Source organism: Nannobrachium achirus, assembly GCF_963921795.1.
Source record: "Nannobrachium achirus genome assembly, chromosome: 4".
In the NCBI taxonomy this organism is placed as follows: domain Eukaryota; kingdom Metazoa; phylum Chordata; class Actinopteri; order Myctophiformes; family Myctophidae; genus Nannobrachium; species Nannobrachium achirus.
In genome coordinates, this window is record NC_137813.1 from 22,249,403 (window position 1) to 22,267,032 (window position 17,630).

At 42.7% G+C, this 17,630-nt stretch overlaps 1 protein-coding gene across 1 annotated transcript in view; it reads right to left on the reverse strand.

The window, feature by feature from the left end:
- Positions 1 to 17,630, reverse strand: part of vwa3a (von Willebrand factor A domain containing 3A) — a gene marked incomplete at both ends in the record, with an annotated part of 42,605 nt that overhangs the window by 23,225 nt on the left and 1,750 nt on the right. The window contains 14 exons of the mRNA XM_080723151.1: positions 121 to 289; positions 3,491 to 3,604; positions 4,072 to 4,166; positions 4,359 to 4,439; positions 7,158 to 7,261; positions 8,451 to 8,595; positions 9,445 to 9,558; positions 10,285 to 10,347; positions 11,181 to 11,283; positions 11,835 to 11,966; positions 14,249 to 14,355; positions 14,986 to 15,093; positions 15,996 to 16,050; positions 16,671 to 16,729. Coding sequence (XP_080579277.1) covers positions 121 to 289; positions 3,491 to 3,604; positions 4,072 to 4,166; positions 4,359 to 4,439; positions 7,158 to 7,261; positions 8,451 to 8,595; positions 9,445 to 9,558; positions 10,285 to 10,347; positions 11,181 to 11,283; positions 11,835 to 11,966; positions 14,249 to 14,355; positions 14,986 to 15,093; positions 15,996 to 16,050; positions 16,671 to 16,729 — 1,449 coding nt within the window. The remainder of the gene's footprint in view (positions 1 to 120; positions 290 to 3,490; positions 3,605 to 4,071; positions 4,167 to 4,358; positions 4,440 to 7,157; positions 7,262 to 8,450; positions 8,596 to 9,444; positions 9,559 to 10,284; positions 10,348 to 11,180; positions 11,284 to 11,834; positions 11,967 to 14,248; positions 14,356 to 14,985; positions 15,094 to 15,995; positions 16,051 to 16,670; positions 16,730 to 17,630) is intronic.

Genomic DNA, 17,630 nt, shown 5'->3' on the forward strand with positions numbered 1-17,630 from the left:
GGTGAATTGATCCCAGTGCATGACGGAGGATAGTTTCCCGATAATTGAAATCTCCACGATACGATTATTGTGAGTGAGTTTTTTATCCCGATAAACTGGCATCCCAGGTCAGCTTCTCACCATTTCTTGGACAGGCAGCCCGCCGGTGAAGAGGTACACGCCCTGTGTGAGATGATCAGAGGATGCATCACTTCCCCTGTTGTCATGAAGGCTGCCAGCTGCTGCTAGTGCCTGCCTCAGACCACCCAGGGCGGTCCTGTTGCCTGAATACTGGACGCTCTGGAACCATCTGGAGAGAAACATTGAAATGAGGACATTGGAGATGATGGAGGTATCGGGTTCCACTGATAAACTACCTCAGTCTAAAGAAAGTGTAATTCCCACCAGGCAAAATAAAGATAAAGATGCAATTGGAAAGTGCAAGTGTGGTTGCCTATTTATTGCCTAGATAGCCAGAACGTCATGCTGGACCAAGCTTGCACCACTCCCCCACAACTCAACTACACTAACTACACCAGTCAGAATCAGTGACATCACTGATGACATCACTGATGACATCACTGGACTCCTCACTAGCACCACTCCCCCACTGAACTCAACTACACTCAGAGTCTCAGAATCAGTTACATCACTGATGACATCACTGATGACATCACTGATGACATCAGTTTGTGTATCCAGGAAAATATGAACAATGGGTTAGAACAATACTACCTACTGGCAACCACACTAATAAAGATAAAAATGATCGTCCTCAATTGAAGAGGATGGTAGTATCCACACTGGACGTTACCATCCACCCCCGTCCACTTCAATTGAGATTTTCTTTATCTTTATCTTGGTGGGAATGAAACTTTATACTTGTTGGTTAATGAAGTATTTATATTATCGTTGTTGTCGGGTGGAAACCTTGTATGTGCAAAACCGTTCATTTTGCATTTATCATTTAAAAAATGATTTAAACTAGTGAAAATAGCCGATCTACAAGCACACAACACCTCACGCCACGAGGCGCTGCATGCTTGTAGATCTGCTATTTTCACTAGTTTTGTGCGAGACAGTGCAACAGTCTTGAATGATGAAGCAGGACTAAAAAGACTAAAAGCAGGACGAAAAAACGTACAAACTTGAAATTTGGAGATACGAGATTTCTGCCCGACAGTGACGTTATATTAGATTAAGCTAATCCGATTAAAGCCCATGACAAAACAGCAACTAATAATAAGAGTAGTATACACGCACACTCGCACACATACCGTACATGTACAACAGCAAACTCTGTTCAAAAGTTTTATCCGAGTATCATTTTTGACGGCAGATGTTTTTTTGTTTTTTTGTTTTTTTTAAGTTGTGCGCTGTGCGTTTTGACTAGGCAGCATGTGAACACCGGTCTCTCTGACAGCTGAGGGCTGTGCCAGAGCAGATCTGAAGTTGATACGCAGAAGGAAGAGAGGGAGAGAAGGAGAGAAGAGCTCTCAAAAAGCAGACACCTGACACAATCACACAGCCACATGCACAGGGGTGTCTCACCAAATTCTGGGCCCTGGGTACTTTAACTATTGAAAATAGGTAAAGATATACAAGCTCACAGATATACAAGCTCACAGCGCGGCTGCGAGCTTGTAGATCTGCTATTTTTGAAAAATCTTGAAAGTCTTTTTGAATATTTCAAATCCTTCTAAGGTTTTTTGAAAAAAACTATGTTTCTATGTCAGTGGTGCTCAAACCTTTTCACGTGAAGGACCCCCAAAATGATATGTATTTGGCCGCGGACCCCCATCTCAAAATATTTAGTTCCAGGGACCCCCCAGAAGCAAAATTTGAGTTACAAATGTTCACTTAAAAAATAGATATATTCAAAGATTTGCATACATTTTCACAAGTTTTCAAAAATAGCAGATCTAAAAGCTCGCAGCGCGGCACCGTATATGTAAAATTTTTAGCTAAAGTATAAAATAATTAAGGCCCCTCCACATTGGGCCTTAGTAACTCAGTCCCACTTTTCACCCCCTTGTGACGCCCCTGCACATGCACACCACAGACGGCCTTACTGCCAAGCATCTCCAAGGTTTTCTGGGGTAGGGGGAGCCATCCTTTCCCTCCACGTCGTTACGCTGGAACCAAACCTGTCACAATGATGGAACGCAGCACAATGGAGAAGTGTCAAGATTGACGACCAAGATCTCAAAGGCATTCCCGAATATCAAAGGAGAACTCAGGGAAGAACAAACAAAAACAATTGATTATTTTATGAGAGATGAAAAGCAAAACAGTGGAGAAAAAAAGCGCAATTCAATTGTGGGTACACGTGAATGATCTATTGTTTTGAGGACAGCATCTGACTGTCAAGGGATGCAAGATGCAAATAAAACAAAGAGGCAGAATGACAGTGGAACAGATGGCATCTGGAAAACGGAGCTGTTCTCTGTTGAAGCGTGCTGAACAACTGAAACATTAAGAACCCCTACAATTATTGCTAGATGAGTGAGGGAATTAATGGTGTGAAAACACATTTGTGCACATGATTTTTGTATTATTTGTTGAATGTTATAGAGTTATACAAGTGCATTGTTTTTTAAACTTAACTTTATGTTACACTCTTTTTAGTCAATTTCAGCTTTATTTCGATAAGAGAGAGAGAGACAGGGATCTGAGGGAGGAAGATGTGCAACGCGTGGCTTCTGAAGGAAACGGGGGATGTTGCAATCATAGGAAGGAAGGAGCATTATCCATGCATCCACAAGTGCATCAAAAATACGCTATTACATGTTCTCGATCAGTGGTTCTCAAATATTAGAATTTCATGGACCCGCGTTTTTTTTTTTTTGATTTATTTTTGGGCTTTTCATGCCAGTAGACTGACAGGAAATGATTTGGGAGAGAGATGGGGATTGGGGAGTGACACACAGTCAAGGTCGTCAGGAACGGGCTTCAAACCTGCGACACGATGTCAGGCTGGCATTGCAGCCTAGGGTGCCCGGACCACCACGCCGGGCCTATTTTATGGTTCCCCTTATAAGGAGTTACAGACCTTTATTACACAGCTTGGTTGAATGCTTGATTTGGATTGGTCAATCGCAGCGTGTCATTTCTAGATAATGTCCGCTCAATAACTAACCTGAGTTCCAACTCTTGCATACAAACGGGAGGGGCGAACATGTCATGTTGTTCTTGTTGTTGTTGTTGCTGAAGGTCATTAGTCCTCTCATGTCATGGTCATTTTGGGAAAAGGCTCTCTGAGGTCATGCTTTTGAATTGTAGCTAGATGCTGATGCACTGAGGGGATTTTAAAGCTAAACCAATTAGAGGGACGTTACGCACAGCCTAACCAGATCACGCTTGATGAAGTGGGACGGAGGGAAATGTGAAGCAAGCAAGGCTTCAATTATCCTTCATCGAGCAAGATGAGGTTTTAACCGTTTTATAGACACAGGATCTACAATTTGACACAGTGCTTGTGTGCGTGCGTGGCTGCGTGCGTGTGGCTTACGTGATAATGTTGAAACTGTGTTTGCTGGACAATTGCTCTTCCAGTAGTCTCCTGAGGGACAGGTCAACTTGTAGAGAAGAGCTCATCAATGACATATCAACCAATATCTGGACCCTATGGAAATAAAGACATGTCCATGAATTAAATACCAACGGCTTCCAACGTAAAAAAAATACCGTAAAAGGTCTTATTTGGGACGTTCCTTTTAGACACAGTGTTTAACTGTACTTGTACTGTACTACATTTCAATTGTATTGACTATACTTGTACTGTTCTCCACTGTCTAATAAAATAATCAATTAATCAATCAATCAATCAATCAGAGAGGCAGACAGGATGAAGGGGAAGGAAGGATGGATGGATGGACGGACGGACGGACGGGTGGATGGACGGATGGACGGATGGATGGATGGATGGATGGATGGATGGATGGACGGATGGACGGACGGATAGACAGACAGACAGACAGACAGACAGACAGACGACTGACTAATTGACTGATTGACTGATTGATTGATTGATTGATTGTTCCAGGATGTGGTATAACGGAAGGAGAGCCTCCGGCTTCTATTCTACGCTACCTCTTCTCACACACTGCTCCCCAGATCTGCCTGCTTCCACAGCTCAGCCACTGCACCCTCCTCTCCAACGCACACACCACAGCTTGGAGCTGCTTCTGAAGAGAGACAGAGACAGAGACAGAGAAAGAGAGAGAGAGAGATGTGTGGAAGGAGAGACAGGCGAGAGAAAAGGAGAATGGAAGGGGACAAAAGGTACGGTGAAATGCGAGGCTCCGTGAACAAAACAAAACAATCTAGGTGACGGGGACATGTCGTGGTTGTTTGTTTGTTCGTACGTACGTACACACCTGGTAGTTAAAAATACACGGCAGGTCCACGTGAAGATTCTTCACCGTTCCGTCGTGCCATTCAAACTGCACCATGGCTTTCTGATTTAGGCGGCCAAAAACAAAAGGATGAAGAAGTGTCACTTGCTGTCAATGTGCTGGGCTAGGATAGGATCGTTAGGAAAGAACCGAACCTGCATATTATGTCGGCCAGACACAGTGTGGCATCTCTAAAATATCAGGGGATTGAACATGTAAAATGTCCCAGACGAGTAGGAGACATTCGTAGACTGTTGTCACAGTAAGAATCCCTTTGGGTTTATAAATTGGACATTATGTCTACAAAAGGCATTAAGGCATGAATAAGGACTCCCCCATCACTCACCTCTAACCGGGTCCATTCTTCCCTATGAGCTACGCCTGGTTATCTGAATCTAGTTTAACTAGATTAAACGACTCGTCTTTTTCACTCGTGCCTCATGAATCCATATCGTCACTGTCGGACAGAAACCTTGTATCTCCAGGTTTCAAATGTGTAATTTTTTTCGCAAAGCAAAGCCCTGCTTCATCATACAACGCCGTCGCACAAAAGTAGTGGAAACAGCAGATCTACAAGCACACAACGCCTCGCGGTGCGAGGCGTTGTGTGCTTGTAGATCGGCTGTTTTCACTAGTTTAACTCATTTTTAAAACGATAAATACTAAACGAACGGTTTTGGACATACAAGATTTCCACCCGACAACGACGATATACTGTAAACGTATAGCACCAAATTTGTAATTTGACTGAGATGTATTATGACTCCATAGTGTACGTCCACTAGTGGCGACAAAAATAATGGATTAAGCAATGCATCGCAATTAGGCCTTGCTCAATTCGGCATCAATTTAGCAACGTGACATAATCGATAATCAAAGACTGACCACCCCAACGGGGCTGCTCACGGGGAATTCCCGGGGACCACCGACTCCTGGTGCTCCAGAACGGATGCAAAAGTGGTGGCGCCCCCAGTGGAGGACCCCCTGCCACTGCAGCGCACATAAAATGCCGTAACTCGGGCTAGGAGCGTCCGGGAGAGCCGGGGCCGGTACCTATTCGTCCGCCAAGGCAACGCGGAGACCCCACCCCTCATTTCTCACATGGCCCTATTCTAGCGCCACCTTCAGGACGATTTTTAAAACACATTTTTGGACACTGCTCCTAGAGTTTTTGCCCTAAAATCACGAATATCACTACACAGCATGTCTACACTCATGTCATCAACATGGATCAGGAAGATTTTGGAAAAACACATTTTTGCCCTATTTGTGGAGATAAGCCACCTACGGTCGCTTATCTCCCGATTAGGGAGTCTTACTGGTATAAATATAATACTGTAGTGTATATTATAATATATAGTATAATTTTAAATAAAATATATTGTTCAGCATATCTGACTGATTGATGAAAAATGTGCCATGTTGTGCAGAGTGCAGTATTATAGAAAGGTGTGATGATGCATTGCGATGCATCGTAGAATCAAATCGTATCGTTACCTGGTGAATCATAATCAAATTGAATCGTGAGGGTAGTGCCAATGCACACCTCTAACGTCCACCCATTAATGTCATTTTCCATTCATGTGGGTGTTTTACCTGGCGAAGAGCCAAGGCTCGAAAGCGTTGTCCATAATTATCACTGGAACATACAGTATGAGAGTGCGGTTAATTCTTTCCAAAAACAAATTTCAAGAGTTCAATGGAGAAGTGGCGCCACGTTATATTCGGTTCCACTTTCTATATTATGACATGCCCAAATTTGGTAAGCCAGAAGTGGTTAAAAGAGACTTGTACCATGTTTTTATGATGCTCAAATGAAGACTCTACACTAGGCTGAAATTAGCCTGATAGAAAGAAAGTGAATCTCAGCTAAAGTATTTCATTTTTATATTTTGGAGTGCCGCTATATCCGCTAATCATATGAAAATGTTAATTAGGCTCTTTCTTAAAACCACTGGGTTCTGCTTCCCTTTCCTCATCTACAGTCAATAATGAATTACAGAGAATAAAAGAGAAGCTTTAACACAAACCAGACTGAAACAATGAGATGGGAAATTAAAAATATGGACATGGTAAAGGGTCATTGTGCGACACACTGTCACTCAATGAAAATCACTGACTTCCAACTTAAGTACACTTGGCTGTGAGCTATTTTCATCAAAGCGACACGGCCGTATGACGTGAGTATAAATTAAGACTGAGGGAAGCAGGGGGAATAAGTAGTACACTATAGTAGCCTTTACTGAACCTTAGGGAACATTAACCTTGTCTGAGGGTGGTCATTTGGTATATGCCACAAAAACAACCAACCAATAAAAAACAGCAAGCTCACCACATTATTTTTTTGAACTGGCCTGAGGGATTTCTGAATATTAAAGCCAAAAAGAAAGAAAAAAAGATAAGCAGTTAAAACGTACAACTGAACACAGTGCGCTGGTTAAGGGGGCACTCAGCTGAAATAATATTGTAGCAGGGGTACACTGGTAAACAGCCACAGTAGCAGGGGGCCAAAACGCTATCTGGGGTGTTTCTTTTATAATATAAATTTGAAATCTGTCCGGTAAAATAATGAAAGCGGCGGAATACATCTGTTCCCGTGGTGAGCGAACAAAAACGTTTTCATTTGTTCCCTGCCAGGCAACTCAGAGCTGATTGGAGAAGAACATGGCCAGTAACTCACTGGGAGAAGAAAGGTGACGTTGACGGGGATGATTGTTGTGATGTCTCAAGAAGAGATAACAGAGGAAGAACAAAGACGATAACAGACATCTGATCTGGTACCTCGTGGACTGTGGACGTGACTGTTTTGTTGAGAATGGGCACAAACTGTTCCACGGGGGAGTAAGCATTAGGAGACAGGACCTGGTACAGTCCTAGCTTCTTAGCTAGGGCACAGAGAGAATGAAAAATATGATGTGAAAAACAATGCCATGCATGTCTGTCTGTCTGTCTGTCTGTCTATCTAAATGTATCTACCTGTCTATATAAATGTATATACCTTACTTTCTCCCTACCAATCAATCAGTTAATCATTAATAATTATCATATCAATAAATTAGCATATCTATATTTAGATAAGCAATAACAATCTTCATATACTGTATTGTTGCGACCGCAGGTCGCAAGTATACTATGAAAACCGGCACATATTGTCCACGTATCTCTGTCACGCTTGACAAGGTGGTTCTAAGGGTTTGTCTGTGGTTCTATGGTTTTGTTGCTCTGACATCATGCTCTGATGTCACTGTGATGTAAGGGGAACCACTCTTAGCAGAATTGGTTTGCCGCTCTGACATCACGCTCTGGCCTGATGTCCCTTGTATGCCATATATGGAGATTGCTGATGTCATCACGAGTCACACTTGCAAATGAATTACGTCCTTGTCCGTTTTATGCCCATATATGGAGATCCCTAGCCTGTCCCGATGTCATCAATATTAAGCGCATATCTGGGAATGCCCATATTTGGTAATGCCCATGGGCATGTTCTAACATCACATTGTTGACTATCATGCAGGGGTCTCCATATATGGGTAAATGGTCCCATATACATCACTGGCCAGATGGCCAAGAATTGGCGCGACGGTCGCATGTCGCACTGAGGCGTCTTACTAGTACTTATTTAGGTACATATAATATTCACATTGTTCTATTTGTCTAGTTCAGTGATTTAGCATAGTCCGTTTCTTTAATCTCTACAGGCAGTGTTTGCTGCACAAGTTGCTTTTCAGCCACATACATACATACACACACACACACACACACACACACACACACACACACAGACACAGACACAGACACACACACACACACACACACACACACACACACACACACACACACACACACACACACACACACACACACATACATACATACATACATACTGTACATACTGTGTACATACTGCAGTGTACATACATATATATACATACATATTCATATGGCTGAAAAGCAATGAGTGCAGCAAACCCGAACAAGATTTTAGCAGAATTTGACAAATAACGTTTTTCTCCCAAGCCTGTTCTCGTTAGGCCCCAGAGGCATGCAGGGAATCAATACTTGGCAGTTTACCTTTCAATCCATTGCTACGGAGCCAATCTGCTGAGCAGATTTCTTGGACACCTGATGGCTTTATATCCAGGAGACAGCTACGATTGGCTGGCTCAGGGCACGGGAGCAGCAGTGAAAGGTCTTCGAGTTCTTCAGAGATCTGCAGCTGGCGAACAAGGAGTTGAAATAAAGCTAACAGTTGTGTCCTGCATGCACAGTAAAATCCTCGACGTTGACTTAACTCAGAGAGTGTATAGAAACGGGAGCGTGTCGCTGTTACTACATACACCCGACTCTGACCCACACCCTAATCCTCCTAACCTCCATGGAGTGAGTCGCTAACCCTCGGGTCGAAATGATGGTCGTTCGAAAGAGCGCGATTTTCCCTATAGAAACATCGTTCAGTGTTAAACGGTGATCCTTTCTACATACGAAAATCATTCCAAGATTTTCGGGAAGGATTCAAAAATAGAGGAAATAGTTCACTTATACCGTAGATCTGGTATTTTGGCTATTCCTTGTATAACAATGTATATCCCTATTGAGCTTGGCACATTTCCTGGGGCAATCTGCCCAGATCACACATGTCACAAGTGTCTTCTTATTTTTTCACTCTGAAAAAGCGCATGCAATGTAGTGCATTTGAAACTACATTGCAGTGCACATCATGGGGTGATCACTGCTTGCCTCCTGTGAATTGTTTTATTAGAATTTTTGTTTATTTTCTGTTTATTTTGTTGCTGAGTGAGGTCAGCAGACAAAGTGTCGTGAGTGAGATGAAAAAACCTGGGTGAAATGTGCCAATCTCAACAGGAAACAACGGTAGGTCTTAAGTGGTTCCATTAATGTCAGAGAGGATTAGAGGATTACAGCAGGAGGGGTGTAAATGTTGATGCTTAGCAAAATGGTGAGTGAGGAGAGAGAGAGAGAGAGAGAAAGAGAGAGAGAGAGAGAGAGAGAGAGAGAGAGAGAGAGAGAGAGAGAGAGAGAGAGAGAGAGAGATGATTACAGTCACCTCCTCATCTGTGCCAGAGAGCGTCATGTCCTCCAGGACTGTGCTCGTGTCCTCCAGATGTCCCTGACGCAGGGCCTCGGTCTGGCTCAGCAGGTCTCTAGCAACCTGGATCTCCTGCCGTAGCACACTGACATCTGTACTGTCATCTACTACACACTGACACGCACGCACGCACGCACGCACGCACGCACGCACGCACGCACGCACGCACGCACGCACACACACACACACACACACACACACACACACACACACACACACACACACACACACACACACACACACACACACACACACACACACACACACACACACACACACACACACACACACACACACACACACACACACACACACACACAGACAGATTAATCGGCTGATTTGGTCTTAGTTGACCAAGACTGTCAATTAATTCGTTTTTATCCTTATTTTTCAATGCTGAATGATTTCCTTTTTTTTTAAGATTATGAGCAACTCTCTTGTAAACTTAAGTGAAATACAATCACTTAAGTCTATATCAGTCTATCGGCCAATCGCCAGTAGCCATTGTGCAATCAACTTATTTATAATGTTCAGTTCTCAATGCCACCAACAGGAAGAAGTCAGGTCTCTGCATGATTGTATTGTAATTTTACAGATTTGTTGAAGAAATCAGACAATAGATTAGTCGACACGTTCCTACGACTATTGGTCAACTACTGTAAGAATGTATTTAGTTGAGGACAGCCGTAGATGACAGACAAAGATGAGAGGATACGTTCAACATTCTTTTAACACATGCCATATACACATACGTTATGCACGTGCACATGCACGTGCACACACAACAATGGTATTTACCAGTGAAGCAGTGACGATGTGGTAACGGCCATGGGTCACCTCAGCGAGTCTCTTAACAGTGCTCTATTTGAAACAGAACCACATTAAATCATTCATAGAAAGCTAACATAAACTAACCCAAAATCATGGCTGACCTCAAATTTCAACTGCTGCTGGAGCCTTTTACCGTATAATGTATGTATTATATGTCTTACTTTACAGATTAATTGATTTACAATGGACCACAATGGAAACAAGTGTTTTCGTGTTATCCTTTTAGTATAACGGCTCAGATCAGGCTGAAACCTTGCCCACATTTGGAGTCAAAGGTCAAAGACATATAGTCATAGACAACTAATGTAATAGATCAGTGGTTCTCAAAGGAACCCAAGTGGGGTCCCCAAATTATTTTGTGGGGTCCACAGATGGTTAACTTAATGTAAAACAAATGTCTCACTCAATGGTAAACAAACCTACATAAGTGTATACAGGGTATCTGCATGCACATTTATAAAGTGACAATTTAAGGACTTTCAAGACCGTTTTAATACCAAACTGGCCAAACTGTCAAATATGAAGTAAGCAAGAGGCGAACATTGTGAAAATAGCAGAACCACATGCTCACATCGCCTTGCACTGCGAGGCGTTGTGAGCATGTAGATCAGCTATTTTCACAATATTTATCTGTGGAATCGAGTCACATTAAATGTAATACCTACAATTCCAAGTGCTTGTCAGGGTGGGGGTCCCCGGTTCATATATGTTTATTTTGGGGGTCACGGCCTAAAAACGTTTGGGAACCCCTGTAATAGATGATTTTACATTACAGGCTGGCCACATGAGTCTGAAATCCATGGAATCTCATGTGGATCCTGAGATTCACATTATTCAAATGTTTATTTTTTGTTTCCACTCACAGTGGCACTGCTGCTGCAGTAAGACACGACGTGGACTGACAACTCCTGTCCCAGCAAGCACTGCTCTGCGCACTCAGCGACGGCGTCTGGTGTCTGCTCAGTCCTGGAGGTGGAGACAGACGTGCGATTGACCAGACATGGATGGAAACAGGAAGGAAGGAAGGAAATAGTATGCAAACGTAGCCATTGTCATCTAAATCAGTGGTTCTCAACCTGTGGGTCGGGACCCCCAGGGGGATCCCCAAATTATTTTGGGGGTATAAGTATGTACAGGGTATTTGCACATTTCTAAAGTGACAGTTTAAGGACTTTGTGAAGTAGCAGAAACTGTGAAAATAGCAGATCTACATGCTCGTTGCGGGGCGTTGTGTGCATGTAGATTGGCTATTTTCACTATGGAATAGATAGAGTGAAATTAAATGTAACGCCAACTCTTACAATTCCAAGTGCTTGTGAATGTGCAGGGTGGGGGGTCCCCAGGTCCCCAAATATGATTATTTTGGGGGTCGCGGCCTAAAAAGGTCGAGAACCACTGATCTAAATCAGTCAATTGTTGGTGGCTACGAAGGAGCCACCAATGAGCTAGGTTACGCGTGAGAAAGCATTTGTACAAAATAATAAACAGTGTGAGATACAGATACAGTAGATGTTGACCTGGATCCCAGGATGATGACCAAGGAGTCAAGCTGAGAGCGTCCCAGCTCCAGAGCTCTCTGAAGGGCCTGGACTAGGTTGCAGTTTCCCATGGGTCTCAGCTCTCTGACCCAGCCATGGGCCTCTTGTAGTCTGAGGGAAGACAAATGGTAGACAAGGCCACAGCCCGAGCAGCGCGATAAAATAAGCAGAAACTGGATAGTCACAGGGATACATTCAATATAAAGCCCATTATGCGGTTTGCTTGCGAGACATTTTGATTGACTGAACGTTCGCGTAATCCTTGCAAAGCAATATCACAAGTTACACAACAGACAATCACTTGGACTCAGATGTTCTATTTTTATCAACTTTTTTGGCACTGATATTTACTACGGATAGAATACAGTAGCCTTTTCTGTTCCCCACATTTAGCAGTGTGTGAGTATGGTGCTGGTGTGTGTGTGCGTGCGTGCGTGCGTGCGTGCGTGTGACTGTGTGCATGTGCATGCATGCATGTGTTCTGTGTCTCTCTGTCTCTCTTCACACAGGCACAAAGTGTTCTCAAATGTGCCCACACATTCCCCAGTGACTCATCTAAAATAACACAAGAGGCATATCAAAATAGACATTAATACCCCAATAAAAATAAACCAAGGGCCTTAACAGAAATAAACGCTGGCCCGCACGCTGCTCTGTGGGTCGTGAGACTGCGACGCCTGCAGCCTCCCCTCCTGCTCCTACTGGTAAGTAACTAAGTAAATCTACTCAAGTACTGTACTTAAGTACAATTTTGAGGTATTTGTACTTCACTGGAGTATTTCCAACTTCCAATATGTTTACTTCTACTCCACTACATCTCGGATACAAACATTGAACTTTTACTCCACTACATTTATTTGTTTCGTTTCTAGTTACTTTGTAGATTTTGGTTATCGTTACAAATCACAAATTAACCACTTTAGTCTACAAGCTCTTGTAGATTTGAAAACATGAAATGGGACATTCTGAATAATGAGTACTTTATACTTTTGTTACTTTTAGTACATTTTGATACCAATACTTTTGAATTCTGGACTTTTACTTGTAACAGTATTTCTACATTGCAGAATCGATACTTTGACTTAAGTAAAGAATGTGAGTACTTTTTCACCACTCATCAACATTCAGAGTCCATGGACATCAACAAAGGACGTAAGCTAAAGTAACCAGAAGCGTCTTAAGGATATCACAAGACTGTCTGATGAATAATAGGGGCTTTCATCATGACATAACACTTATAGGGATATGTGTCAGGAATAATGGAGAATGATGAATGACACGAATTTTAGTGGGCTTTTGTGCGGAAATGTGACTGATTGAACACATGTGATAAAGGCACAAAGCTAGGCAAAGAAAAGAAAGGCACACTGTGGAGTTTCTTTTTTCTTTTTTGAAAGAGTGCACTGTTTGTAGACTATGCTCCATTACGCAGCCAAACCACTTAGAACATGTCGCCCCCAAATCTTTGTTTTGCAGAGCATTTTTGAGGGATTAGCAAGTGACTTAATGTACGTTTTGTGCTGTGACCTAACTTCTTATTCAACTACAGCTCACTACTGCCACAATTATATATAGTATGCATCGAATAGGATACTGTGGAGTCCAGCATAATATGTGGAACATTAACATTATTCTCATGATTTATTGCGACCGCCAGGTCGCAGTTACTATCAAAACCTCCACCGGCTGTCAGTCTGTCCATCAGTCAGTCTGTCCGTCAGTCAGTCTGTCACACTTTTCCCCTACTCATATCTCCGCAACCGTTGCCCCGATCCATGCCAAACTTTGCACACACACTCCTTGCCTGACAAACCACCCTCATTTCTCACATGGCCCTCTTCTAGCGCCACCATGAGGCTGATTCTTGCAAAACACATTTTTGGGCACTGCTCCTACAGATTTTGCCCTAGAATCACGCAAAGCGGTACACAGTATCTCTACAGTCATGTCATCAACATGCATCTGTCCCATCTAGCGCCACCATCAGGCGATTTTTGCAAAACACATTTTTGGACACTGCTCCTACAGATCTGGCCCTAAAATCACGCGAAGCGATACACAGTATCTCTAAAGTCATGTCATCAACATGGATCTGTCCCATTTCCCATATTCCCTCCTGATTGCCTACCATAAAAAAAAAAAAAAAAAAAAAATGCCTTCTAAAGTTTGTGTATGCGACCTGACGGGCGCTTATCTCCCGATTAGGGAGTCTTACTGGTGATGAACATAACCAAAATTGTACATAACCCAACGATTATTTTTGTGACACTTCAAACCAAACAACAACATGTATTTTTTTCTGACGAATCAAAGCCTGGCACTATGATGTTGCAGTGGATGATTGGGATAGAGAGACCTTTGACCTAATTTGAATGGTGAACTGTTGTTCTCACCTGGAGGCGTTGACGTCCTTGGGACTATCCCACAGGCTGCTGTGGTCCGAACCAAAGGACATCAGGTACAGCTGCTTTTTGGTGCTGAGCTGCTCCTCTATAAGGCACTGGGATACACACACACACACACACACACACAGACACACAGACACACACACACACACACACACACACACACACACACACACACACACACACACACACACACACACACACACACACACACACACACACACACACACACACACACACACACACGTCAAGAACAGTTAGTAGTAGCTAATAGGCTATATGCACAGCAGCCATTTTTAAAATAAGTTGGGTCTCTTCTCACTTCCTTCACAGGTGTTACCAATAATACGAATCAAGGCTCTGTTCCATTCTGCTCAAACAGAGTCAGGGTGCTGATATTGTGCATGTTGGCTCACTGGAAACACTCTGCTACACCAGTCTAAAAGTGTGGTCCAGGAACCTTCATGATTCCTTGGGAGTTCCAAATGACCCCTTAAAAGATGTGTAACTCTGAGAGTGTACAAATGGAACCAAATGGACCCGTACACACTCAAAGTTATGGGAGCCCTTGAAAGAAAGGTTTGAGAACCACTGTGCTACATGAAATGGAACAGAACCTTCATTAGTATCATTGGTAACACCTGTGAAGGAAGTGAGAAGAGACCTAACTTCTCTCCAAAATGGCTGCTGTGTCAGGTTAGGGTTAGTGACACTCTGCCACTGACCTGAAGGTTCCTCTGAAGCTCCTGCAGTCTGACTTCGGTAGCGCTACAGTTAGCATCAGAGCTGTCAATGATCAGTCCCACTCTGGAACCTTGGATCACTCCAAATACCTGATTCAGACAGAAAGGGGGGCGTGAGGCCATGTCTGTTTAAAACATGTTGCACAAAATCTTTAACGATCATCCAATCGATTGTGTTCCAACTCGGATCAATGCAATTAACATAGTAAACTTGAACTTTTATGCCAGCTAAAGTAAACCTGTTTTTTGTTAACCTTTAACTGAAGTTATCTGGGTTATACCCTGGAATATGGGTATGAGTCGGCTACGGCAGTGGTTCTCAACCTTTTCAGGCTGCGACCCCCAAAATAATCATATTTTAACTGGGGACCCGCAACATGACGAGTTTAGGCCTTACATTGTGTATAAACTGGTTCTATTGTGAAAATAGCAGATCTACATGCTCATAACGCCTCCCGTTGCGAGACGTTGTGAGCATATAGATCAACCATTTTCACAATTTCTGCCTTTAATATTTGACAATTTTGCCAATGTTTATTTTGTCATTTTAGAGGTATTAAAAAGTCCTTAAATTGTCACTTTAGAAATGTGCAGATACCCTCCATACACTCAAACGTTATGTTGGTTTGTTTACTGTTGAGAGAAAAAACAATGTTGCACATTAAGTTAACCATCTGGGGGACCCCCCAAAATAATTTGGGGACCCCCCTGGGGGTCCCGACCCACAGGTTGAGAACCACTGGGATACGGCACAGAGGTATCTGGGTTTTAAGACCAGATATCTTGGACGATATAATGTCCATTATATAACAGGTAGTTTCCGACGAAGCAATCTGATTTGTTGAAATAGCTATCTACCCGTGGTGATATTGAGCATGATCTGTGAAAATAGCCGAGCTTGTGGATCTGCTGTTTTCACTAGTTTGGGTCACGGGCTAAACCTCTAATTTCTGTTTTGGGTCACGGGCTAAAACGTGTTGGAACCACTGTACCTTCCTGCTCCCCTGGTTGAGCCATCGTAGTCTGCCATGGTACAATTCAATCATCCTGTGACACAGTCCAGAGAACATCATTACAGAGTATTGTAGAGAATAGGGGTGTAACGATATAGTAACTGTGCATCGAAATATCGTTTTTAATTAAAAGAATCGAAGTATATCGAAATGAAAACAGCTAAAATTGGATCGTATCGGTTTACTTTGTATCGAATCGAATCGGCAGTGCAAATAATCGATTGTATCGATACTACCAACTTGTGCATTGTATTTAGCATTTTTAAGAAGAACAAATGAAAAGGAGAGGTTTAATTACTTTTCCTTTCCATATGGCTAAACTGGTCTATCAATAAATGTGTGTAATCTCTGGGTTCATGTCAAGGTGCAGGTTTGTACATATGTGTTCAAATACAATATCCATGTATTTGCCAGATAATCACTGTGTTTACTTGTTTATATCGATTTTAAATCATTGAATTGAATCGCATTGTATCGCCATGAATGAACAAATATCATCAATGTATCGTATCGTCAACCATGTATCGTAATATGTATCGAATCGCTATTAAAATGTATCGTTACACCCCTAATTGTAGAGAAGCAGCAGGTGTATAGTGACAGTCACAGGTGCAGCCTGCCAAAGCAGGCCAGTGCAGCTGTGTTTTGCCGTACATGACGGCAGACCTGCTGCTCGTGCACGTGGGTTGGTGCTCAGAATGCATACCATATGTCTGCGTAAATGGGTACACATAAGTGACGGCAGATGTCTGCTGCATTCCTGTAGTATGTGCTGTAGTGTGTGGGAGTGTGATTTGGACGTGCAGGTGTTATTATAGCCGTACTTACTGGTTAGAGCTTAAAGCACTTAGCCACTGTCAACCTGCCATCCTTTTGAGCATGTCATTATAGGCGCCGACATTTTTCACACAAAAAAAATGTCTTGTTGGCAATGTATTCCCGACATTATCAAAAATAGCGAACAGATGGTTCTACAAGCTGACATCACAACTCTCACTCTCCCAATGTGCACACACACGCACGCACGCACGCACACACACATACACCTTGTTTTTGTTTTACTCTTATTTTATGCTGATGTCCTGTGTGTGTAAAATTCTAAATTTAATAAACAGAACACAACTCTTTTTGAAAATGTTTGAATTCTCCAAATGCGCATGCATTAAGTGAATGGTGAACAGGGTGGCAAATTGTGTGGCAAAGTGAGTTTAATGTCTTTTAACATCGTTTAATTATAGGACTTTTCTGTTTGGATGTATGGACTGTCAAGGCCAGAAAGTAGCCACTGAGTAGGCGTTCCTGCATAACTTCCGGGTATGATGATGATGATGTCACGCGCATACCCTCTATAGCCGGGGTCTTCAACGATTTCAGGCCAGGGACCCCTTGGCAGAGAGAGATGAAGCAGGGACCCCCACAACCTTATAGATCCCATATAGTTTCATCGTTTGACAGCGCAAACATCAGTTTATTTTGGATTCATGTCAATGTGTGTTTTCAGATATTTAACCACTTGAACCGTCGATACTTAATAAACTTGACCTTTCGCTATACTTAGTCTGCTATTTTTCCCCCTACACCAAAGCTCTTTGCCAAAAATAGCCGATCTACAAG